General features: G+C 40.7%; 2 protein-coding genes across 6 annotated transcripts in view; one reads left to right on the forward strand and one right to left on the reverse strand.

Annotated features, from left to right (window-relative positions):
• specc1 (sperm antigen with calponin homology and coiled-coil domains 1) overlaps positions 1-25,494 on the forward strand; it is an 80,578-nt gene that overhangs the window by 2,135 nt on the left and 52,949 nt on the right. For 3 of the 5 annotated variants that reach the window (XM_037749702.1, XM_037749698.1, XM_037749701.1), the window contains exons 2-3: positions 14,348-14,530; positions 14,669-14,798. In XM_037749702.1, coding sequence (XP_037605630.1) covers positions 14,372-14,530; positions 14,669-14,798 — 289 coding nt within the window. In that variant the 5' untranslated portion in view covers positions 14,348-14,371. Of the gene's footprint in view, positions 1-9,878; positions 9,982-14,347; positions 14,531-14,668; positions 14,799-25,494 lie in introns of those variants that run through there. The other 2 variants (XM_037749699.1, XM_037749703.1) reach the window with 2 other exon arrangements.
• On the reverse strand, positions 14,807-23,929 carry LOC119476304. The gene is made up of 2 exons (XM_037749705.1): positions 22,870-23,929; positions 14,807-17,162 (listed from the first exon to the last, which is right to left on the reverse strand). Exon 2 carries the CDS (start codon positions 17,137-17,139, stop codon positions 16,528-16,530), a length of 612 nt encoding a protein of 203 aa, XP_037605633.1. The 5' UTR covers positions 17,140-17,162; positions 22,870-23,929; the 3' UTR covers positions 14,807-16,527.

The following is a 25,494-nucleotide window of genomic DNA, read 5'->3' on the forward strand; positions in this document are numbered from 1 at the left end:
GAACCTTTTCTATTTTGGTCATGGCTTGCTGTGCAGCATAATTGGACATCTCAATAATGACAAAAGGGAAAGTGAAGTTGTAAAACATCTTAATTGCAGAGCTTACGTCGTAGCCTTGTGTTTATAGAAGAGGCCGGCGTTGCAGTGGAGCGCGCATCTGTCCTTTGGGAGGAACCGAATGGGCAACAAATGACAGCTTTCACTTTCTTCTGTTCCTTTTGATCATGCCAGCAGAAAGGAGAGTTAAAATATGAGCAGTGCACCAGTCATTTATGAGGCAGTCAATGCGAATGTTGTTTGTTGGTAATTATACCCTTTGTTTTTCTCATGGTTAACCATCCAAAAAGGGGAAATAGTTGGAAATTTGGCTTCTGGGCTGTTTTCAGGACTGGCTGTGCTAGACGCAAAAAGGGAGGCTGGTCTTGTGTCAATATAATGAGACTATAGCACTGAGTAAAGTGGATGCATACAGTTTTTTAACCATTGACATTTACTGATAGATGTCGTGTGAAGAGGCTCCTGTCTTTGCTGTGTCTATGATGTCTATTGTAAGAGTGTTTGTAGCCAGAAGAATTGCAAAAACACGTCTGACAACAACTAATAGGATTGCTAAATTTGCAATCTGTCTGTTTGAATTAACTATTGATTTCATGACTTTCTGTTTGTCATTGATGGAGGTAGAAGCCTCTCTTGTCCGGACTCATACTTAGCATGTCCTTGTAGCACCTGAAGAAGTGGATCTCCCTCGTTGCTGCTCTCATCCTCTGTTCAACTCATTATCCAGGACGTTTCTATCACTGGCTTGCTATTTATAGCTAGGGGTTATGTGGGGAGCACCCTTAGTTGTACAGCGGTGGTGTGGTTTGTTTTGCTAGACAGAAAATTATACCTGGTGATGTCCTTGACCACTCTGCTCAATGGGAAGAATTAAATGTGTGACACTCTAAAGGTAATTCAAGGTCTCCTCTCATTGCTGGACTCAGGAATATATCAGCAGCACTGGTGTCCTGGATTCACTTTTGTTAAATCCACACTAGGGGACTGTGATTAGAAAATTAGCTGCAGCGCTGGAGTCTTTCATCCACATGCTGTAACTCACATATGAAATGAGTCTGGGTGGGGGGTGGGGTATAACAACATTGAGAGTGACCTTGCCCAGCTGTGGTAAGAAGGGTGAGAATACTGCAGTGATGTAGTCCTCTACACTGTACGTCAGATGCTCACTGTTAACCTCAGATGCTCGGATGTTGAATTCCCTTCCCAGTTACTCTCTATAGCAGGAGATAGCACCATAATAATGACCTGTAGACTCATCGATCTGGGTCCACACTCTCATGCATGGGGAAAATGCACACTTTTCATAACATCCAGTACCCCAATATATTTCTGATTAGTCTACCAGCTGTGGAAAGATGCATTCACTTGCATGTCCAAATATTTGGACATACTGTACCTCACTCTAATTTATTTAGTCAAAAAAGTGCTGGTCAGGCATTTAATATAAAATCAAGACTCGTATATATCCTTATCTTTAGAGCAGTGGTTCCCAAACTATTTTCCTTGAAGCCCTCCCTACTTGCCTCTAAGAAGCTGGCTGTGTCGGAGCAGAGCAGTTTTGGAGGCCTGTGCAGGTCAACAAGTGCACGGACTGTGTTTCCTGTTTCATAAAGGGATCAACTTAGCAACAATTTTCCTGGCAAACATTATCAGGTACAGCCATTAGGAATTAAAGTTTCAGTAGGCAGAACGTTTTTGGCATCATTGGGCAAAAAGTACATGATAACCTTTCAGCATATTGTAATTCAAGTGTTCTGAGAGATAACTAGACTTCTGCACCTCCTCATGACTCTGTTTTCAGGCTTTAAAAAATCTAGCCTGTGACGGGAGACTTGAAGTCATTTCAGAGAGAGAGAGCGTTCCTATTGGCTGTGCTCCAGCTCGTGGGCGGTGCTTGGTTTGTCCTCAACTGATCTCGACATGGCTCTCATTTTACAGCTAAACAGTACACTACAAGATGTTTCTGAAAACATTTAAGGTGAGAAATAGGCATTACAATCACAGAATATTGATTCCATTTGATCAGCGCTGCCTAGTCTGACCGTTTGGTCGGAGTTCACGAGTGATTGACAGCTGCTCAGAGACGGCAGGCACCAGCTCGGCTCTGATTAGTTGTTTTCCTCTGGTCTCTGAAATCTTGCAGATGCAATTAGGAGCACCGGAGGACACAGAGGCACATGATTTTTTTTTCAGATTACCTGTCTCATGCACTACTGTCAGGATATAGTGACCGTTTTATAAAAATAACTTTTTTTTAAATCACATTTGCTCCATTTCTACCCACTGCAGTTTTAACGATTGAATGCAATGTGTTGCTTAGGATGCAAGTTGTCTTCTTGAAATGAGCTCAAATGTAAATGAGGTCTAAGATCTTATGTATTGATTCAAAGTGAGTGGTGAATAGATAACATGCAAATGTGCCCCAGCCTGGTTGGTTGTAGATGGGGTACCAGAGAGAGATGCTGACTGGGTATAGTTCATCATGAATCCTGAGCAACACAACTGTTCAGTGGGAGTCAGCACAACAGAGTGACCTGACATCACAACAGCTAAGGCACATGTATTTGTGCTCTGAGGTTAGTTTGTCAGAGCACTCTTGTTTGTCCCTATGTAACCCTTTATTTAGCCTTTATAGCTGTGAATGTTGACCCTCTTCTTTGTAACAGGATTAGCTTTCACCCTCTTCAGCATGAAGATCTTAGGAGAATACTAATATGGTTAGAAACATATTTCTCTTTCCCACTCTCTTACATTCAGGGAATAGCACTCAGCGTGATCTGAGAAGAAAGAGTTGTTATCTGCCCTCGAGAGGCGAGGTCTGGTCTGCATACAGTTGGAGTGGCACGTCCTTTACTGCAGTGGAGGAGGCTTTAATTGAGGAGATAAGAGGAGATGGACCGATTGGAGCAGGAATGAGCACTGGTGTGGCATTCAGTCAGTTGTATAAATAAAAGCAGCCCTATTTCTGACAGAATGCGAGGCTGCTCAGTATGCTCTCAGCAGGTTGCAGCTATTTTGCGTAATATTTTAACTCTTTTGCAAAGGCACAGATGGCTCGCAGCCTCCACAGCATTTGCCAAGCTTCCTTCCCTCAGTTTTTTCTTCTAACACGCCATCTCAGAAAAGGCCAGTGGAGAAAATCACACTGCACTGGCACAGCAATGTTTTCTGTCTCAGAGATGTACAGTATACTACATATTAGCTGTGAAGGGAGGTATCGCCAAACATGTTTTTCCTCTGGCTCTTTTTTTTTTTTTTTTTTTAGTTCAAGAACGTCCAGGAAACAGGCTGCATACTTGACAAGCATCACAGTCTAACTCGCTGGCTCCAAGGAATGTTTCTGTAAATGGGTCATTTGGGCCACGTCTGAGGTAAAGCAGAGATATGGCCTCAGGCTTCTTTTGCCTCCCTTTAGCCTGAGAGCAAGAACAGTGTGTTGCAGAAGTGATAAGACAGATGATTTGATATAATTGAGTTATTGCATTCAGGTAAACAGGATAAGCAAGTTTACAAGCGTGGCGTTTACACGTGTGTGGGGAGTGTCGGTGTCTGTTCGGTAGCTGAGGATTAGACCCCATTGTTATCTCCTTGTGGTCTCATCACACAGGTTACATTGAACACACCCACAGTGCACATTAAGTAGCTCTCATGCCACAAGGCTGTGCACTGTTGCAAACTCAATAGACACAGAGCAGGGATTGCTCTTTTTTTATTTTTTATGTTAGTTTTTTTTTCCCGCTCCTTTTTAGGTTGGACAGTAATTCTACTCAGTGGCACTAACATTATGATGCTCCATTGTGGAAAACCACTGAGCTCTGTTAAGTGGTTGTCTTTTTATTCCCTCACAGACGTTCTCATGGATGCTATGCTAGTGTTTCTATGGAATCCGCCCACTCGCTCTACATGTAGCCAGCCAGGCAGACAGGAAAGCAGCTGAAGTTTCTCCAATGTAGCTGTTTATCAGACAAGAACTTTGACACCATCAGAGCAGGAAGTTTGGGCCCCCGAGGGAGCCCAGCTCTGAGAAAGATGAAACAGAGGATGAAGCAGATGAAATATGCAAGAAGACTGTATCTATATCAGCTCCTACTATTCAATGCTGCCTGGTGATTCCAGGACAGAGTAGTTTTTTGGGAGATAATGGATGGCTGTGACTGCTGCTAGGTGGCACAGTTCAATAAATCAGCAATGCCTTTCCATTCCAGAACATTAACATAGCAGCAAACAAATATTGCTATGTAAGATATAGAGGAGTAGGAGTTTTAGTGCATGTTCATGTATGTGAGCGTGCCCCACTGGCTAGCTCACGGACGCCACTCTGCAGTGTTCTCATACAGCTGATAACGTCGTACCGACCGACGGCGCCGTCACGGAAGCATAGCACCCACCCTCCAGTTCCCCCTCAGGTTAACACTGTTAGCTCTGTTAGCACTGTTACCTTTGTTTTCACTGTTAGTTTTGTTAGCACCGTTAGCTACGAGCTGCTGGCTCAGCTGTCGCCATGTTGAGAGCCATGCAGAGGCAATAGAAATGCTCCCAATCTCGCATTTAGCACCTTTAAGTTAATGAATTCCACACGATTCAGCAATATTAACAGCAAAAGTACAGCAACTAAATGTGAAGATTTTTTTTTTTTTTGCATACATGAATAGTAAGTAGACCAAGTAGACAAGAGAAGATATTTGAAGACATCACTTTAGGATGCAGATTGTTCGATAATGAAAATAATCATTTCAGCCCTAGAGGACTTATTGTTCATAACTGTATTCTTAAAACGTCTTTGTTGCAATTGGTGTTTGCCCATGAGTCATTGATTGTTATGAAACAGAAAAATATATGAATTCATGTTTTAGAAACCAGACTTTAGCTGTTCATTTGCACAGAAGTTAGTAATCAGGACATAACATTTTTTAAAGTTAAATTTAAGTACATGATGTGAAGAAAATTGCATAACTCAAATGCAGATCAAAATATCTTGACAAAGTTTTGAAGTGTGAACGTTGTATCAAGTAGAGAATTGAACCTCCCAGCCCCTCCTCTCAGATATGAACTGTCACAATTAATGAGCCAGGATATAATAGTAAGCACTTCTTATTTTGAAAGTTTGGGAACCCCTGCTGTATAGGCCCAAAAGCCAGCCAAGCACCTATTGATCTATGTCCAGATCAAAGGATATCATCAACTCAGCACTTTCCGCACAAGCTCTGCTTTCGTCTCATCTCCTCTTGAACTAAAAGATGCTGATTTAAGCAGCAGCACTCTTCTTTAGGCTATTTCATATTCAAATGCTGAGAAGAAGTTTTATGTGTTTTGGTTGAGAAATTATAGTATCATACTAGAATACCTGATAGGGTTCTTGTTTTACTCTTTCTAGCAGTTATTCACATCAAAGTCTCCACACAAAGGCAGTTGGCACAATAGTCAATGGCCTCAAACACAATACATACAAGCATACACCATGAACTATTGCTTCCCAGCTATAGGTTCAGGGTTCTCCATTCCTAGCAGTACATTTTGAGCCATTTAAAGTCTGTTAATATTTGTACAGCTGTAGGCATTCTAATGTGTTTGGCATCTTGGCTTTGCTAATATTCAACTCTCACAAATTGCTACTGACTGCAGAAAATGTCACACATTTGCGGCATTGTTTTGTGTGAAACTAGGCCTCAACTTCCCTGATGCTGCTTTTGAGAAGGAGGTTTGCATCCTGTTGAGTACTTTCAGATCCCTTCAGACTAAAGGGGAAACCCAGAGGGAGAGCAGAGACCGTCTCACAGCGTGAGATGCAGACTAATCCCACACTCACTTCCTGTTTCACTTTAGCTGAGATAATGACTTTGCACACACCGCTTCCTTGAACCCAGGTGCTGTACAGATGCTTCAGAGCTGCCGACGTGGTCGGGCACAATTAATACGTTAATGCATGCATGTAAGCAGCACACACATTTGCGGATCACAGATATTATTGCCTCACATAAGACTGATATTAAAGTGAATGATAATTATACAGTACACTATATGTTTATATATAGCAACAATAATCTGTTCTGGACTCACTAGCTCTAGTGCAGATGTTGGTCAGAAGAGCAGCTGTTGTTTTGGTAATGTGATATCAGTAGCAGCCGTGCTACTACATATCGATATCACACCACCAGAAACAGGAGGAAAGATAATATCTGCTTGTGGTTATCTGACGTTTATTGTCAGTATTTTGGCACACTTTGGTTAGTATCCAACTGTGTTATAATTTATCAAATAAGGTTTTCATAGATTAAAACAACAACTGTGTGTTCTCCCATATCAATCTGTCTTTAAATCATCTAGTTGTAGAGCTTCAAGAAAAATAGAATGGCTGAATGAAATCTTGTTTGGCTTGTACCTCAGCCAGCTCATCTTCATGCTGTGAAATGTGAAATGTGAAATGACAGGTTGATGTTAAATCTCTCACTAAAGTTATCTAGTATTGCACGCTCGGTGCACAACTTAATCCTCTTAGAGATATCCTTTTCAAATGATATGACAACACTGCCAGCTAAAATTCCATTTTATACGGGTGAGTGGAGTTATACACAATAAAAAGTGATTACTATGACTGTGAATGAAAAACCACTGTATTGAATCTTTTCTTGTTTTGACACATACTGTAGTTTTAACATCTTGAAAATGGAGACCCATTCACAGCCAGAAGGCTTTAGTTCAATGGATTTTTAATGGATGAAGCTTTAAATAAAAAGACGGGCTCGTATTTAATTGTATGTGTATTTTTATGGGAACAAGTACATAGCATAGACCAGTGCGACATACCACATCAAGAGGAAATAGTATAGACTGGAGCCAATACATCAATGTTCTGTCCAAATAACACAAATTCCTTAAAGATTTTTGGAGAGGACTTTATGTTCCACAGTTAGTATTACACGATATAAATAGAGTTGTTCTGATACCGATACCAGTATCGGAAATGCGTCCGATACTGCCCAAAATGCGATATAGTATGCCAGTTTATACACCAATCCAATATCATAATTTATTAACCCAGAAAAAGGTCAACTTGTTTAATCGGGAATCAATTCTTCTTCGCTGCTCTAAGGCAAGCAGTAACCTTCACTGTTCTGTCGCCCTGGATGTATCATGGCAAACATCAACAATGCGATGCTAGTGGAGAGTGTAATGGTAACTGTAGTCAGAGCGAGGAAAATGTCAGCCATCTGGCAATATTTCACAGTGGAAAATCCAACAAGTAAAACAGTGATATGTACAGTATGTAAGGCTTTCGTTTCGAGGGGTGGCACTAGTGTTGCCAAGTTCTATTGCATTTATTCTCTTTATGTATATGTTAATTTACAATGGATTTAACCTGAGCCAGGCAACACAACAAAGATAGTAATAATTTCACATCCATACATGGTCAGCAGTAAACAGCTGTGAAATAATAAAAATAACTATACATATATATATATATATATATATATATATATATATTTTTATCATGCTGGTATCAGATCGGTACTCGGTATTGGCAGATACCTTAAGTTCAGGTATCAGAATTGGTATTGGGAAGGAAAAAATGGTATCGGACCATCTACTAAATTTCTGTCTGCGCAAAAATGTAGCTTGACATTGAATTTGTAATCCTACAGTATCTTTACAATTGAAGCTAATTTTGTGTACAGTTTTGAACGATATAATGAGAGTAGGCTCTACTTTCAATGATCATGGAAAAAGCAGTAGGCTATTTTAAGCCACACACTCACCATCATTGCACATTTTACATTTATTTTCACATCCTTTGAGACCGTGTTGTGCCTGTGTGGAGAGTCTGACTCAGTGCTCTTTCCTGTGGACGGAGGAGGGAAAAGGGAAGAGAATAAGAAGCAGGCGGCGCTTAGGAGCTTCAGCGTGCCTGTTGCCACCTCACCTAGTGAGCATACAGCCACATGGCTTTATGTTCCGTCATTATTTATTAATGCTTGGCCTGTCTGCTGTATCCTGCTTCCTTATTCACACTTTTTGTAAGTGTTCAGTTCAGGAAATTTATGCAAAGGATCTTGGCAGTACGGAAGCTTATTCCAGTTGGAAAAATTTACATTGGCTATAAGTTGGATATTTTTTATGGCTGAGAAATGGTCAGTACACTGGTCTCTAGTGGTTCTTTGTTTTTCCTCCAAGCTCATGTTCTAGGGTATATTGGGACACCTTGGACTGTGTTATTGTTCTTGTACTATGGCCACGTACCAGTGGAGAAATGTTGTACTCTTGACTGCACTGCTGACAGGGCACCTGATCCCCTGACTAGCACCAACCTCGTGGTGGTGGAAAAGTCATCTTACCGTGCTTTTGAGTGAAATATCTCCACAGCTATTGCATGGCTTGCTGAAATTTGCACATCTTCAGCAGACTCACCACACCTGATATTAAAAACATGCTCTCAGGCATGTTTGTTCTGTCTGCAGCCATCCGTAGACTGGAAGAGAAAACAAAGTCACATTTGTCTACTGTGTCTCTAAAGATGGCTTTCCTTTACCATCCTAGGAAGAAAACCCAAATGAAAACAGTAGTTTGACTGTTTACCAGAACTATGCTTGAAGTGTCATGATGCATTTCAATAGACCTTCTAAACATTACAAATGCATATTTTCTGTGGTCATGGTGTAATCCACACTTGCCACACAGACATATGAGACCGCTGGCAGTGAACAATCACAGGAACAGTACAATGTTTTGACAGCATTTAGCAAGACTACAATAAGGTAGTGTGCGTGAGTGGCAACTTAACAGAATCTGTGTTGTCGAAAGCATGCAGCGTCCGTCAAATCACACTCGAAATCTGTATGTGCAGCAGGGTGTGAAACAGCCTTAAAAAAGCATTCTGAACTGTTTCTCAACCCTTTGCGGCGCCCTTTTAAAATGCTGTTTTTGTGGTGGTGCAGGGGTGTGGTCGGACCAAGTTCCTCAGTTTTACCACTTGCCACAAACTGAAGCCTGTTTCATCCCAGCCCAGAGCGCAGTACGCTTTCTACCCACATGCTCTACGGCCTTGGCATGCCGTACGTTGTGGGATCCAAATTACACCAGTATGGTGGAGCCATAAAATGCAGACCCCTCCACAAATGATCCACCCTCATGTTAAGAAGCGTTTCTCAGACAAAGACTGGCTTTGTCAGTGTTGGTAGCTGTTGTTTATGCCCAAACAGCCTACAGATCACTTTGGAAATAAAGAGCTCAAAACAATGTCATAAATCAATCTTTATTTCTACTTCAACTAGTCAGACATGAATCGGACAGTGCACAAAAATTTCAGCAGCACAAGTACTTGCTTTACACTGCTGTGTTTTTTTAATTTAAGAATACAATGGAACAGTTGTGTGTCGCCCATAAACCACAAGCACACATGGTCCCATGTTAAATGAAATTGCAAGCCACTGTCTTGAGAACAAAGTGTAGACACCTGCATTTCTAACAACAGCGGTTTGGGCTGTGTGATCATAATAAAAATCATTACCCTTATTCAGACAGTGCATGGCCCAGTAGTCTCAAAGCCATATGTTAGAGATCTGTTCCTCCTCCTCCTCCTCCTCCTGGTCCATTCACCCTTTCTTGCTGCGTGTTCTTCATGAGTAAGAAAAAGTATGGAAAAACTGTGAGAGGAGAAAAACATGCCCATGGCTGAGACTGTCCCTCTCTTCCTCTTTGTATGAAAGAGAGTGAAAGAGGTAACGGCACACACAGCACAGCGGTTGGCAGATTGCAGTACTTCCTCATCCTGACTGCTGCGTTGAGGCAGGCAGCCGTTGCTACTGACCCTTCATTCTCGCCCTTAGAGTCTCTTCGTGGAGCTCAGCGAAGGACGGATATTTTGGTCTGTTGTGCTTCAGGGCACTCGGGCAGAGGGCTGGCTCTAGGACGGCGTCCAGTACCGAACACGTGAGTGAACTGCACCACTGTTGTTTTTTTCTTTAGCACTTTCTCTGACACCAATCTGTCATCACCCTCTTTCTCAATACTCACTATTTTAAGCTCTTAGATGATATTGGGATAATTTTATCTTCAGACATTGTTTTACAGCGTTATAGGGAAAATGGAGTTTGTTTGGGATTGAAGATGTGATTGTTGATTGGAATAGGAAAGTTTGAAATAGGAAAAACTGAAGTCATTTTGTATAATAGGAAGAAAGTGAAGTGAGAACATCTGCTGCCGATATTTGTTCTGCCAGGTTTCTCACATTTCTGTCACTGAAAGTAAAATTCTGAAAGGGAAATGTAGCATGGGCTAAACTTTGCAACGTGTGAAGTACTCTATGCAGGAGTAGTATTTATGCAAGGTTTTACAACTGTGGCTAACCAGAGGTTGCTGTTTTAGGCTTATGTTATGCTTGGTATGTTATATTAAGGTTTATGTTAGCCTATTAAAAGCTAACCAATGAGCCAGGCAGGAAAGAACACATGAGAGGATGTGATGACGCACAGTGACATTCAACCTCAAGATTAAGATGCTAATCTTGTATCCTTTTTTTTTTCAAATGCAGTCAGGAGCATAAAAGATGCTTCTTAGTCAAATCACTCACATTGCTGCTTTTGGTGGCCTACTAGGTCTGCATGATTATGTGATATGGCAGACATTTTAAAGCTATGTTTTGTTGTTGTTTGGTTGTTTGGTTATGCTTTATTGTGTGTTGCAATTCTTTTGTTTTAATGTTATTCTCCGTGGGTAGATATCAGAATAAATGATATTGATTGTAGCAAAGCAGTGCACCTGAATGCACTTTGCCTAATCAAAGTGCCGCCACAAGAAGGCAGCAGGCTTTGCAGCCACTTCTTTGCTGGACTGCAGTTTGTTTCCTCCTCTGATCACTGCCAATTAAACAGACATTAAAAAAAAGAGTGACAGGATGTTCATACTTACCGTATATACAGTTCCTAGTAATGGCAGGAAGCATTTCACTCTCATCTGCTTTATATTCTACACAAACACATAGACGGAATAATTGAAGTGTAGTTCACATGGCCTGTCCTGCAATGTGCCAAGGCAACCTGCATTTAATGTCAGAGAATGGTCAGGGCTGGTTAGCTTGGATTTCCCTATGTGATCTGAGGCGATTTGTGGTTGTGGCAAGCCGAGTCAGCCAAGTTACACATTCGTGCGATGAATGTGTACATGCAAGAAGGTATTTCCTCTGCAACTGTTAACCCACATATAGCGGGGTTGTACAGTACAGAGTAATTATTGGTTTTGTCTCAACATGTGTCCTATTTTTGCTGGACAGCACTTCTATTGCTGGTTGCACCTTAAAATAATTATACATGTGGATCTTTTTCATGAAAAATATAAATAACACTTTTTCTAAATACTGGATCTACATTTATGTGTATACTCTCAGAGGTAAATTGATCTTAATTTTTTTACCAGCCGCGACACTGGTATTGTTTTCACCTTGTGAGTCTGTGTGTGTGTGTGTGTCATCATGACATGGAGACATTGTAGCTGGAACTACCGCAGAAGCAGTTTTGAACTCTTTGCCAGGTGTGAATACTTCTGTCTGTGGACAGATTTTGTCACCGCAATAGCGCCACAACCGAGGAAGGGTGCCGGAAGTAGGCAAGTGTCCATTGGTGAGCTATTTACATTATGATCTTTCTTGTGCAATAAAAGCACCTTGTCTACTCCCTCAGGTTTGTATCAGATCAGATGAAGTGTGAGAGATTGTTTCATCCAGGACCAAACCGATAACAGTTGGTCTTTCTCCTTATCTCCTTTCTGCAAGCCAGTCCAGCAGCAACTGTCAGAAATAACTTGCGAAACTCCTCCACCGCTCTGTCCCGTATTTAGTCTTACATTCATCTTCCTGTTTTTGGAAGCAATATAATTAGGGCAGATGACAACCCATTACTTATGACTGTGTGGTAACTACAAATTATATTTGGTTTTCTAAATTCAGTCCATATTTAGCTTTTTGCCAGCCTTGTTTAAGCCACGATGTCATCATGTCATCATCCTACATGTTTATTTTGTCAGACTGTGCAAGCTGTAGTCATCTTTTTACAGGAAGATGCCCAGCTCACATTCTGTGCCTTAAGTTCAAGTTTAAAATACAACCCGCTGTCTCTCAAAGTCATTTGGGTTCCTATTATTAACTAGGCCATTGTAAAGTAAGTAGGACACTGTTCTGGCTCCTGAGGATCATATCTCTGCAGAGGAATATTGAGAGGTCATATTTGCAGAATTGAGTCCCGCAGTGGTCCAAAGAAGGTGAAAGCAGAGTACATTAGGCTTAAACTGCTCAGGCTTTTGCTTTATAGAAGGTTTGCAATTTTTAAGGCGTATGTTTTCAAACATTACATAATTGTTTCACACTTGCCTGATTAAATTGATTCTACAAAATGTTTGGTTGTTGCCTAGTTCCATCCCATTTCGTAAATAGAATTAAATATAACCTCAATGGGGACATCCTCAATTTGGCCTCACTTCCTCATTTAGCCTACACAGAGATTATAGCAGGTTGAGAAGTCAAATATGTGCTTGGCAGTGAGTGGTGCTGTAGCCTTGTAAATTGATCTCAAGGGAGGTGAGCCATCCCCGCTGAGATGTTACTACAAGGCCAGGCAGGAGTTAGTCACAGGATCTTGCCTAGAGAGGTCTTAGCATCATATGATGGGCCAGCAGGGAGACACATGCTCTCATATGGGTACAAAACAAACAAAAAAGTACATACAGTGTGTTAATCAGATAAGTCCCTAAGAAGCACCCAGAAACATTCTCAAATAAAATAGCAGTGTAAAATGTACCAAATTAAATGTCCTATGTTGGGAACATTTTACTGATGTGGATCTCTTATTGTCTTTAGTGGTTACAAGATGCTTTATTATTGCCACGCAACAGAGTTGGTTGTGTGGGTTAGTGCCCACACTACCCATCATCATAACATTATTTGTACGACAGCCAAGCCAACTATTGGTTACCGCAGATTTTTTATCGCTGCATCACTTTTCCTGCTCTGAACTGCTGTACTACACATGCAACATTTCAGTCACTGCAGCAAATGATATACCAGTTTAGAGCAGCAGAGGGGGAAAAACTGTCTCCCCGGACAGCAATGTCCAGGGTTAAGTTGTTTCCTTGCTTGCAGACACTAGAGGCTATCCCCATTAACAGCACTGTGCCTCTCAGAGGCAGAAGATCAGGTTACCTCAACCCTGATCAATGACTCGGCCAGTCATCTGGGAGCTACAGAGCTCTTTACCAGTACACACTCTCCTAGGTTAAGTGCACTCCTACCTCCCTCCATTTCCTACAGCTATTCTTTGCCCTGATGAGTACATTTCCTTCTGGTCATCAAATGCACACCTTTTAACAGTCTCTGTTACCACATCCTGTTGGAGCTGGAAAAATGAAGCCATTATAGTACTGCTTTTTAACAATATTCCTTACAGAGGGATGACAGTTTTGCCTGTAGCCAGCTGCATACTTCCTACTAGATCTGTAGCAATAGATGGATGTAGAGTGTGCTGTGTGTTGGTCAGTGCAGCTGGTTTGAACAAATCAAGACATATTTTGTTCTCTCTTCTCCATCTAGCTAGAAGTAGATCAGTGGTGTTGCTACGGGAATAACCTTAGCTGCCCTCTCAGAGGCAACTCTTGGCTTGTTTATGTTGGAGCAGCCACAAAATGCCACTAGGCAGTGCTAACAGTCTCCTTATTATTTTATAAGTAATTCTAGTTTTGACCCATATCTATAGCGAGTGTATTGCTAAAACTGATTTTTAGTTGTAATGTGATTATTGCCTAATATATTATATATGAATATATTTGTATTTTATGTGTTCTTCTGCAGTAGTGAAGATTTAGATACTGCCCCATAAAGGAAAGAGGCAGAAACTTCAGCTTTGGTCAAAATTGAACAGTGGATAGATTGTAGTAAACAAGTTACACATGGGTGAGGCTAAAAATAAAGTTATCAACAAAGTGTATTTATAAAGATATTAGTTTTTCATGGCAGTCAAAAAGAGCTATTATACAAGTCAGAGGCCAGTTTTGCACAGTGTCACTCGTCTTGTTCTTGACTTGACTTGTTTGTTTTTTTGTTCGAAGTGCTTTTTTTAGTTAATGGAAGATCATGCGTTTATACATCAGCAGTGCTTACTGGTGCCTCTGGCATAGTGGTTAAAGAGTGCAACCTTCAATGAGACAATAGTGAGTGTCTGTTCTGGAAGAATCAGCGAATACACAGGCACATTAATGCTTGAGGATAACCATTCAGAAGTTTGCTATTCAATAATTTCCTCTCTTCTCTCAGGTGTAGTTAGCTTGACGCGCAGCCATGTTGAAATCGGGCGCCACCAAGGTGGGGCTGCCCAAGCCAGGACTCCAGAAGCAGGCCTCCTTGACCCCATCTTCCTCCACCACCACCACCTCCTCCTCAGCCATGAAGACCTCCAGATCCTCCAACATGCTGGCCTCAGAACAGCGTCTCAGCAGGGTGAGTCACAAGCACACTACTGTCTACCATAAACTAACATGATATCTTTACATGAGTGATTAAATCTCTTCAGAACATTATTTTAACATTGTTAGTCCTCTGTTGATATGTTGATACTAACAGCAGATGTGTTTCTAGCTGAAAAGAGCCAGCAGTGATGATGCCTTGATAAAGCCTGCGCTGGCAGCCTCTGGCTCCCGGATGAAGAAGACTGTGACCACTGGAGCCATTTCAGATCTTGCGGAGGCCCGTCCCCGCAGCCTGTCTGGTAAGGCACAGATACCTTCAAATAACTAATTTCAGAGACTTGGTCTGATGTAAAAAAAAAAACAAAAAAACAATAAGAGATGTTCATAGTAAACACTAGTAGTGCAACCAACCACTTGTGACCACTAGAGGGCCACAGTACATCACTAAAGCTGCCTGTCGCAGCTCCCAGATGCTGGTGGGAACAAGTAGCTTGAGAGATGCTTCTCTTTGCCCTTTACTCTCTACTCTTGTGTCTCTTTATTCTCGTTTGGTTGGCATTGATGAAATGCAGGTGGCTGAGGACTAAGGTTCTCAGGGTCTTGGTCCAAAACCGAGAGACTGGCCGCATTCATAGTCTGCTCCTCACACAACATCTGCTCAGCCGTGTGAACAGCAGGCTATGTTTTGGATGACAAATGAGGAAAAATGAACTTTTTTCTATCCAAGGACGAGAGAGAGAGAAAAATTCTGTGGTATTTGGCTGGTGTTTTGATGTTATTTCACTTTAGTGTGCTTGCTCTCTTGTGTGCATGTACAGTAGTGTTGATATGTGTTGGTTTATCTTAGTACTGTATTATGGTGTATGTGTGTTCAAGCATGAGTTATAATTTAAGACGCAGAGGAACACCCCAAAGCTCTGAATGAAAGGAGAACCCTTGTCATGACATGTGCAAATACTGTAAGCACACATTATTTTAGACGAGCCTTTAATTTCCATTCCACTGAAGATGTGATGGTGAGCACATCATTTACTTCTTACATATATAATTGTGCACATGGCTACAAGGAATTCTGAATACTGTTGGAAATGCACTTTAAATACAAAATCACAATTATCCCAAGTATTTTGTTGATTTTATTAGAGTTAAAATTAAGATATTATCTTGGCTATTTAAAATGTTTCATCATAATAAATAGGAAAAACATTGTGTGGATCACAGTAAGCACTATGCAATATTGACATATGGCCAAATACCAATGGAGAATTCATTTTATGTATCTATTTAACCTCCTATCACACCTGAATTCAAAGTTTATTGAGCCCTATCAAATGCATCTTTCTAATACTGCACAGATTTAATTGCATGCAGTAGTCACAAACCTAGTTAAAAAGTTCCATATGTATCCACATTTGAAAATCAGCATTAAAGTACAGTTATAATCTGAAGATACGTGATTCCACAATGTCTTCCTCCATCGCCCTCTAGTCCCTTTCCTACTAACCATGTCTGTGATTTATTTTTCAAAATCCAAACAAAAATCTGGCAAAAATGAATTTGACACATAGCATGCTTAAGGAGATCTTTTATTTCACAAGTGATTTAAATGTGATAAAAAGCTAGGATTTAAGTCTTGCCTCCATCTGTCGTCACTCTAGTTGCTGTCTTTACCCTAATAGTGAACATAGTGAAAGAAGTCCCTGCTGTGAGATGCTTTTCAGAATCAGAGTAGGGTCTATTGCCAAGTAGGTTATTCACATACAAGGAATTTGTCTCAGCGTTTGGTGCATATAATAAACAATAATAATAATAATATACAATAATCCTATTAAGGAAATAAATACAGGCAAAGAACGGCAAGAGTCAAGAACATAAATATAGAATAGAAAAATTACAATAAAAATATTTAAAAAATACTTTAAAAAGTACTATAACAAATATGTACAATATAACTGTATTTTGGAATGAGAGAGCTGTACAGCTTTTTGCAGAATATGCAAAAATATTGATCAGTTGATATGCAAACGTTCACAGTGAAGGATGATAGTCTAAGATGTGCATTGATGTAACGCGTAGAGACAGATGTCTCTGAGGGTAGGAGGGGTCGGTCACAATCTTTCCTGCCCGCCTCAGGGTCCTGGAGGTGTACTGGTCCTGGAGGAATGGCAGATAGCAGCCAATCACCTTCTCCCCAGAGCGAATGATACGCTTCAGTCTGACCTTGTCCTTGGCGGTGGCAGCTGTTACCAGGTGGTAATGGAGGAGGTGAGGATTGACTCGATGATGGTAGTGTAAAAGTGCACCATCATTGTCAGGCACTTGCAGCTGGGAGAGCTCGTCCTGCAGCAAACCCGGGATGATGGTATTGAAAGCAGAGCTGAAGTCCACAAACAGGATCCTGGCATTGGCTCCTGAAGAGTTCAGGTGCTGGAGGATGAGATGGAGGGCCATGTTGACTGCGTCGTCTACACACCTGTTGGCTCTGTAGGCAAACTGCAGGGGGTCTGGGAGGTCCAGAAGTCGGTCAGTGAGGGTTTTGAGGTGGGACAGGACAAGGCGGGGCAAGGAGGATCCTGTGATCCTTGTTTTTTTTGGGAACATGGATGATGTTGGGAGTTCTGGAGGACTGGTGCATGGCATGTCTCCAGTGAGGTATTAAAGGTCTGTGAACAATCGGAGACAGCTGATCAGCACAGGGGTCAACAACGAGGATTGCTCGCTTGCCCGGGGCTAGTAAATCAAGCAATTCACTTACTCGTTTGGGCGAGTGGTAAAAAGAACTAAAAACATCGTTCTATCCGGAGCTAATGGTCTTTGTTGTTATGTGCTGAGCACTAATAAATAAAACAATTTGTTTAGGGGAAAGTACAAATTTCTGACCCGCTTGCCCAACCAGACAAGTGAAAAAACATTAATGTTAAACCCTGCAATTGCTTCATTATTAATCTCCATTACTAAAGTGTTCAGCTGTTTGAGGCTACCTGTAAAGGTGTGGCAGTTCAAGAAGTACACCAACACCAACATCTTAAGTAACATTATGCAGGCATGTAAATGTTTTATTGCTCTGGTGTTGCATGAGAATGCCAGAACAAGGGTGGAGATACCTGACAGTCTTCAGCTATTTGACTTGATTACATCAGATGCTGATGGGACAAATACTGCCGCCTCCTGTATTTGTGCAACACATTGTTGTTGTTGGAGATTTGTGGTCCATGCTATCCATGTGTGAGTGAAGCACACACTGTATTTTATCAGCTTTCTTAGTCACTGAAATTACTGTAAATTATTTACAGGATGCCATGTCCTGATGAACACTTTTTTAAAAATTATTTTTATTATCTATTAAATTGTGTGTTGGTATTTTACTAGGGCGGGCCACTGGATAACCAGAGCAACCACAAATAGATCTGATAGCAAAACATGTATTACATAGAGAACAAATATGGCAGTAGATAATGACAGGGATTTGTTTGCAGTAATTAATGTTGTTCCCAGCACATCCTTGGAAAAATCCTCTGTGAGGGAGATATGTAGCTGTGTTTGTTTTTGGTGGCCCATCCACACAGGGTGTAGATGCTGTGAATTTCTCCTTCAAAGGGTTGTTGTGCTGAAGCAGAGATAATTGAATTCTACTTGACAAAGGACTCCAGAGGAGCTGAGAAACCAAGGCCAAGTGAGGATCTCGATTCTTTCAAACACAATTAGACCGTGAGTTCACCCAGCTTTCATTGGATTGGGCTCTAATTAACCAAAGTTTGGGTTTTCACACCCAAGGACAAGAGCAGATTCCCCTTTAGGGTGAGATAGCAGGTCAACAGTAGATATCACATAGACATGATGTACATCATCTGAAAGCTGGGAACCTGAAGATTAATTTGAGATCAGCTCAGCACTGTGTCAAGTTGTTCTAGTCATAAATCAGAAATGCAAAAAAGGAAATTAGTTAATTAAAATAAATTGAGTAAGTGTATAAGGGTTTAGAACAGTATGATATAAGTATATGATGGCCATTCCCATGCTCACTTATGTTGCAGCAAGTTTTGAGTTGATATTATTTGTTACACAGATTTGGTGCTAAATTTAATAATTTTTTACCACTCAAGAATTGATAAAAAATTATCAATAATCCCTTCAAAATACCACATTAAGACTCCAAGACCTTGAGGAACACCATAGAAAAATCCATGCTGTGATTTGGTATCAAATCTTTCGACATTTGGAGATTTCTGCAAGAATTGTATTTTTTCGGGGATTCGATGGCGAGCACCTCTGTTGTGGAAACTGCTCAGAAACCCCCTTATTTTCAATCTACCTAGGAAAGCCATCCATCCTCTGAATGCCCTAGGTCTCTAGTTTGTTGTTGTAAAGTTTCATGAGGCTTATCCTAGAGGTTACCACTGCATGGTTTTTGCCCCTAACTGCATGTGATTATCACGAAGTGGGCATGTCTGTAAAGGGTAGACTTGCGGGTACGCATAGAACCCATTTTCATTCATTTTTCCCGACATGCTAGCATGACATGGTTGTTAACAATGAATTCCTTAGGTTTTTCTAGTTTAAGCCTGCTACAGCCTCTGAAAAAAGTAAAGTGGGACAAGGGTGCCTGCACCCTTAAGGAGTGGAAGTTAATCTAAATAATGTTCCCATAAGGCAAGCTGTATTGTTCTGCACCTGGGCTGGGACTCTACACCAGTGCATGTCAAGACATATAACGACAGACAATGAGTGGATATGTCAAACCGGTCCAATAAATCAAGCTTATCGGCAAGTGTAAAATCAGATCTGACACCTGAAAGAGCAGCAATGGTTAACCATGCATGCCAGCAGTGACAATCATCATTTAGCCTTCCGCTGTCACTGAGCCTGACCTGAGAGTTCTGCTGAAATATCCACACAGGGGAAATGCCGTGATTTGAATATAGATTGGGGTGGTGATCTGTGGTATTTTGAACTCCTTGATATTGAGATGCAATGCTGTTAAAGGTCTTTTGAGTTTTTTATGAATGTGGAAGGGAAGCTTCTGAAGTTTTTTGGGTGAAGAGAAGATAAAAAAAAATCATTTTTCATTTATGACATTTTGGGTTGAACACATTCACTCGGATACTGAGATGTGTCTTCAGGCTTTTCTGTCACAAACAGATCAGGCTTCTCCCTAGTTGATACAGTATGTGACATTATACACTGAGAAGAAGCAATCAGGACTTACTGGGTTCTAAGGCACACTGCAGCAGAACTGTCATTGATTAATTGAGTGTTTTCTCAGAGGCCATCCAAATACATTTAGACTGTGGACACATTAATGAATCCTCACTGAGTGGTGAAAACATACTTTTCATCATTTACACTCCATTTTTATACGTAACAAATACAGTATGTCATCTTGTTTCGAACTGTAATTGTACCCCCAGATCCCATTTAGCAAATCTTAATTGTGGGAATGAGGACTGCAGTGGTGAGATGCATCATTTATTTCCTCTACTTTATCAGAACTGGGTCAGATGTGCCTGAGGTTGTGTGCATTCAGGGGAAAGCAAAGACACAAACAATATAGCATCCTTGTGCTAACCAGTGTAATTTTGCAAAATACTGCAGCACTATGAGGTCTGTCTTCAGTCTGTGTACCCTCTTTCCCTGGATGCAATCAACCAAGATAGCCATTTTTATTATGATCTTTGAAAATATTTTGATGATACCTTCTCATCCCCAGTTCCAACTAGATGTCAGCTATGCAGTCATGGGTTTTGTAATACGAATGACGGCTCCCACTATAGTCATTATTCTTATGCGATAAGAGGCTTTTCCCTTTCTTAAATACTTCAAAACAAGTCTTGAGCACAAAAAAACAAGATTCAAGCACAGCAGAAGTACTTTCATTAGGCGTTATTAGATGCCATATCACAGTGGGCTTTAAGGATGTAAAACAGCAAGGGTCCCTTGGAAAAAAACATTGTGGTACACAAGTTCATATGACACACACACACACACACACACACACAGACACACACAGACACACACACACACACACACACACACACACACACACACACACACACACACAGTCACACACACAGTATCGTCTACAAGGGTCAGCTGACTGACAGTCTGACCCCGCCCTCGCCTCCCCTCACAGCATGCCGTGCTAATGAGTCAAAAACTGTTATTTTTGCTAATGGAGTCTCTCCCCTATCCCACTTGGCACTTAACCAACTCTAGCGTGCTGTCAGACAACGGGTTAAAACCCAGCCTCATCCTGATGACTTATTTAAAACACCTCATCAATAATTCAGTAAAGCTTTCACTTGGAGAGGAGTCCCTGTGGAGTGTGCGAGGAGAAGAGACAGAAGGAGATAAGACTGTCCTGCTCTATAAATAACAAGCCTGGTGGATGGGTGGTGACTGCAGGGCATAACTTTACAAATGGGCACTTCATTGACAGGCACTTTCCTTCACCTCTGTTCAGTCACATTGATCGTTAATGTCTAGGTGAGTGGAGTTCAGCTTAACATAAGTGTCTTCCACTAGTGTAAGTTTGGTTGCATCTAGTATCACTTTTTGAATTTAGGATTGAAGTTGAGAACAAACATGTCGAGTGTTTTACAATAGTTTGCAGATTTGAAAAGACATGTAGGCAGCTGCCAGTTTTACTGTATTTCTGCTGCAGGCTGTTTTTCTCCTAAGTGATGCGTGTCAGCGCAATACTGTCATCTCATAAATCTCCCTCAGCAAGAAGATGAAAGTGAATGATCAGGATTATCTTGGCTTTACCAAGAAGCATGCAGCTCTCTCATGCCACAACGTTCACTTTTCTGTCCTCCTCACCTGAGGGACATTCTACTTGATTGTAAACATAGAATAGTGACATGCTATACAGAGATAATGTTTCATCAGTGCTCTAACGGTATTGGTGTCATGATTACAACTAGTCAAGGAGTACGGAAGGAGGACGGAACCTGCCAAAATAAAAAATAAATAATAAATAAATTACCTGATAAATAAATAAATGCATATATACAGTATGTGTGTGTGTATGTATATGTATATATATATATATACATCATATTTATCATGCAGAACATACTTACATTTAAAATAACTATAAAATAAATAAAAAAATAAGTGCAAAAATAGATGAATAAATAAAAAATAAATGCAAAAATAAATGAATACAAAATAGAATAAAAAAGAATAAAAAAATTAATAGAAAATAAATACATACAAAAATACATAAAAAAATTAAACAGAAGAGTAAGTAAATAAGGGAATTAATACCAAGATGAATAAATAAAGTAGTAAATTAAAACAGAAATATCAATTTATATCACATTTTATCAATTAATTAATGGCTACATTTATTTGTAATATTATTTTGCTATATTTAATGGCATATTTATTTATCGAGTCATGTATTTATTTATTCATTTATTTTTTATTTTGGCAGGTTCCATCCTCTATAAAGGAGAGTTGTTGGATGCTGGCTACTAAATCCTGATTCAAATGCATCTCATGCTTTTTCTGCTCTTATTGAATGCAAAATACTGCATGCTGAAGATTTACAGAACACCAAGTGTATTTTTTGCTGTGTCATTCCCCAAAAAGCCATCAGCCTTTAACCTTCAGCCTCTGCTGTATGAAAGGTCTGCTGTCAGTGAGTGATGGAGATGAAGTTTCTCTCAGACTGTTCACCATATGTGAGGTTTGCCAACCGCACCAGATGGACTATGACTTTCTATTCCCTATTAATCAGCTCATTGCTCATATCATATCCTCATCACACCAGTTCAGAGGGAAGATGGATGTATGATGCAAGTGTCAGATGACTTTAGTTAATATCACGGTTAAGGATAAGCTGAGCAGAGAGGTGTGCTGGCTAGAACCATTCTGGACCCAGAGTGTGTGTGAGCTTTACTATGCACAACTCAGACACCAGACTCAGCCTTAACATGTGGTCCCAGTGGGGCCCTGTCTGTCTGTGTGCCAGTGTTTGGGAGGCAGGAGGAGAGAGAGGTATGGTCCTTCAGCTCCTCATATCTGTCAGATGGATTAATCAAACACGCCTCAGTCCACTGGGACACCTCAGCCTGCATAAGCACTCAGCCATGACAGACACACACTGACATAAGCAGTAAAAGGACATACATGCATGTACATGCAGATGGACACACACAATATGCATGCAAAATTACCCACACCTTTACCTTCTATGTCCCCCATATTGCCCCGTCCAAGTCTTAATATACACTACAGTATATACAGTATGATAGTGCACTCCCTCGTTTATTATGCATGCAGTGTAAAAAGGATTATGGCAAGCGGGAATATCTTTACTCCACCGTATTTACACATCTGGCATCAACTCAGACATAAACACACCTGGCCTCTTTTAGGTTTGTTGACCGGAGTTTTGGCACCAAGTTTGAAATTCCTCTCTTGAGAAGCTTGTGACCCCAGCAAGTCCCCCAAAGATGCACGACAGAGAGAAATGGTCTTGCCAGATCTTGAAAGAGGCCCACAGAGATGGACGTCCTGCGGTGAGGAGAACATTCTTAGCTGGATTAGAGGCATGTTTGTTTACCAAGGTAGATGTGCTGCTCCGAGGAGAGGAGAGAGGAGAATATTAAGAAAAGGAAGAGGAAAATGTACCAACAGTTTATGCAACATTCATAAGATATAAAAAGGGTGGAGGCAGCTGTGTACAGTATTGTATCAAAGGGTTGAATATTCAGCCTGACGTGGGCAGAATCGTGCAGTAGGCAAGACCTTCCTAACAGCTATTGGAGTTGTTTTTTTTAAAGATTTTTCTGGCTGGAGCTTAGGGTATTTTGTGCATCAAATACACATCGAGCAAAAATGCTGCTACAAATTTAAATGTCCATCGCTTTTTTATTCAGCTTATCATTTTTATTTCCATGGTTCTTTTCAGCAGTGAACACGAAGGAGGTAATATGGTAGCTCTGAGCTTATGCAACAGAGACGCTCACCCTACTAAAAATATCAGTGCTTATCTGTGTCAAGTATGGCTTTAAAAATTGATGATGCAGTTGGGATGAATTTTGATTTCTGATAAATAGTACTTCATACAGAGTTGTGCCCTTGGCTAACCGAGGTTTCTTTTTGGACCATCACAGCACAGCATACTGTATCATAGACACTCAGATAACGCGACATAGTGCATTCTCATTGTATCACTGTAAACTGAGGTTGGATGAAACACTATAGCTCTGCTCAGAAGGGTATGAATAGAAAATCTTTTGTTTGCTAAAGTTGCCGCTTGTTTGAACAGTTTGTGCGGTTTTAATCATCCCTGTTGTTTCTTGTAACTGGGTATAACTGTGATGTAGATGTATTTTTGGCCCATAGATGAATTATAATTAGGGCTGTCAATCAATTCAAATATTTAATTGCGATTAATCACATGATTGTTTATAATTAATTGCGATTAATCGCAAATTAATAGCACATTTCGTATCTGTTCAAAATTGCACATTTTGTATCAGTGTACGTAAATGTACCTTAAAGGGAGATTTGTCAAGTATTTAATACTCTTATCAACATGGGAGTGGGCAAATATGCTTGCCTTATGCAAATGTATGTATATATTTATTATTGGAAATCAATTAACAACACAAAAAAGTGACAAATATTGTCCAGAAACCCTCACAGGGACTGCATTTAGCATAAAAAATATGTTCAAGTCATACTTTGGGAAACTCAAGCCCAAAAGGCAGCAACAGCTGTCAGTGTGCTGACTTGACTGCGACTTGGAATTATCATAAAGTGGGCTTGTCTGTAAAGGGGAGACTCGTGGGTACCCATAGATTTTCATTCACATATCTTGAGGTCAGAGGTCAAAGAACCCCTTTGAAAATGGCCATGCCAGTTTTTCCTCGCCAAAATTTAAAGGCAGGGTTGACAATGTCATCCAGTATACACTATTTGTTGTATTGGTTGAAATGGTCTTTACACCCCGACAGCGATCTGTTACTTATGAGCTCTGAAAAAGGACGGAAAAGAGCCGTCATCTGTAGCTGCTGTAATCCTGTAAAAACGTCTACCAATCACTGCCTCGCACTCCACTTGGAAAGAACCAATCACATGCCTCTCTGCCTCCCTGCTCGTACTGTACCCTTGGCGTGCACCAGCCTGAACTCAAAGCGCGTCGTCGCCGCTCCGTGTTTACTGGAGAATGGAAGAGAAAACTCAGCCAAAAGTAGCACTGCCGCGGTTACTTGTCATGAGGTAGTGTTGTTGAGTTAAGGTCCTCTCTCCGCTCTGTGTCTGTGAAGTAGTTACAATGCGTCAGTGCTCCTGAGGCGATGCTACATTCAAATTATGCTAGCTTTCCAACATCGTCGACTCTATCGTTAAGTTAATTTAAGTTTGGAACGTTATTTAACCTCATTTGCGGCAAGCTAGTATGACATGGTTGATGACATGGATTCTTCATGTTTCATATGATGCCAGAATCTTTAAGCTAGCTTTAAATTGAACCCGCTACCACCTAAAAATCGCAAGTTGCGTTAATGCCTTAAAAAAAACAAGTGTTGTTAAAACGGATTTGTGTTGACGAGTTATTATCGTGTTAACTTTGACAGCCCTAATTATAATTATCTTTTTTTAAATTAATTAATTAATGACAGCAATTTGCCTGTATTGTAGAGGAGTAGTTTCTGACTTCCTTGTGTTTTGGCCAAACTTCCACGAGGGGTTCATAATGATTTTCCTGTTAGTTGTACATACGTGCACACACAGAAACACAACATTGAAGATTGGGGACCCAAAAAAAGGAGACCAGTACAGCTGAAAATGACAAGTCATTCTTGGTTTCTCCAAGTAGTTTGTGCCATCATAAATATTTAACACGTGCATACATTGTGAATGAGAAAGGGCGAGGGGAAAAAAACAAGCCTTCCCCTCACTAGCTCCACGCAGCCCCACCAAAACTAGCACACCACCCCCCATCTTTATACTCATGTAGTCGCACTCGCATACAGCACA

The sequence above is a fragment of the Sebastes umbrosus genome, chromosome 17 (genome assembly GCF_015220745.1).
Source record: "Sebastes umbrosus isolate fSebUmb1 chromosome 17, fSebUmb1.pri, whole genome shotgun sequence".
In the NCBI taxonomy this organism is placed as follows: Eukaryota; Metazoa; Chordata; class Actinopteri; order Perciformes; family Sebastidae; genus Sebastes; species Sebastes umbrosus.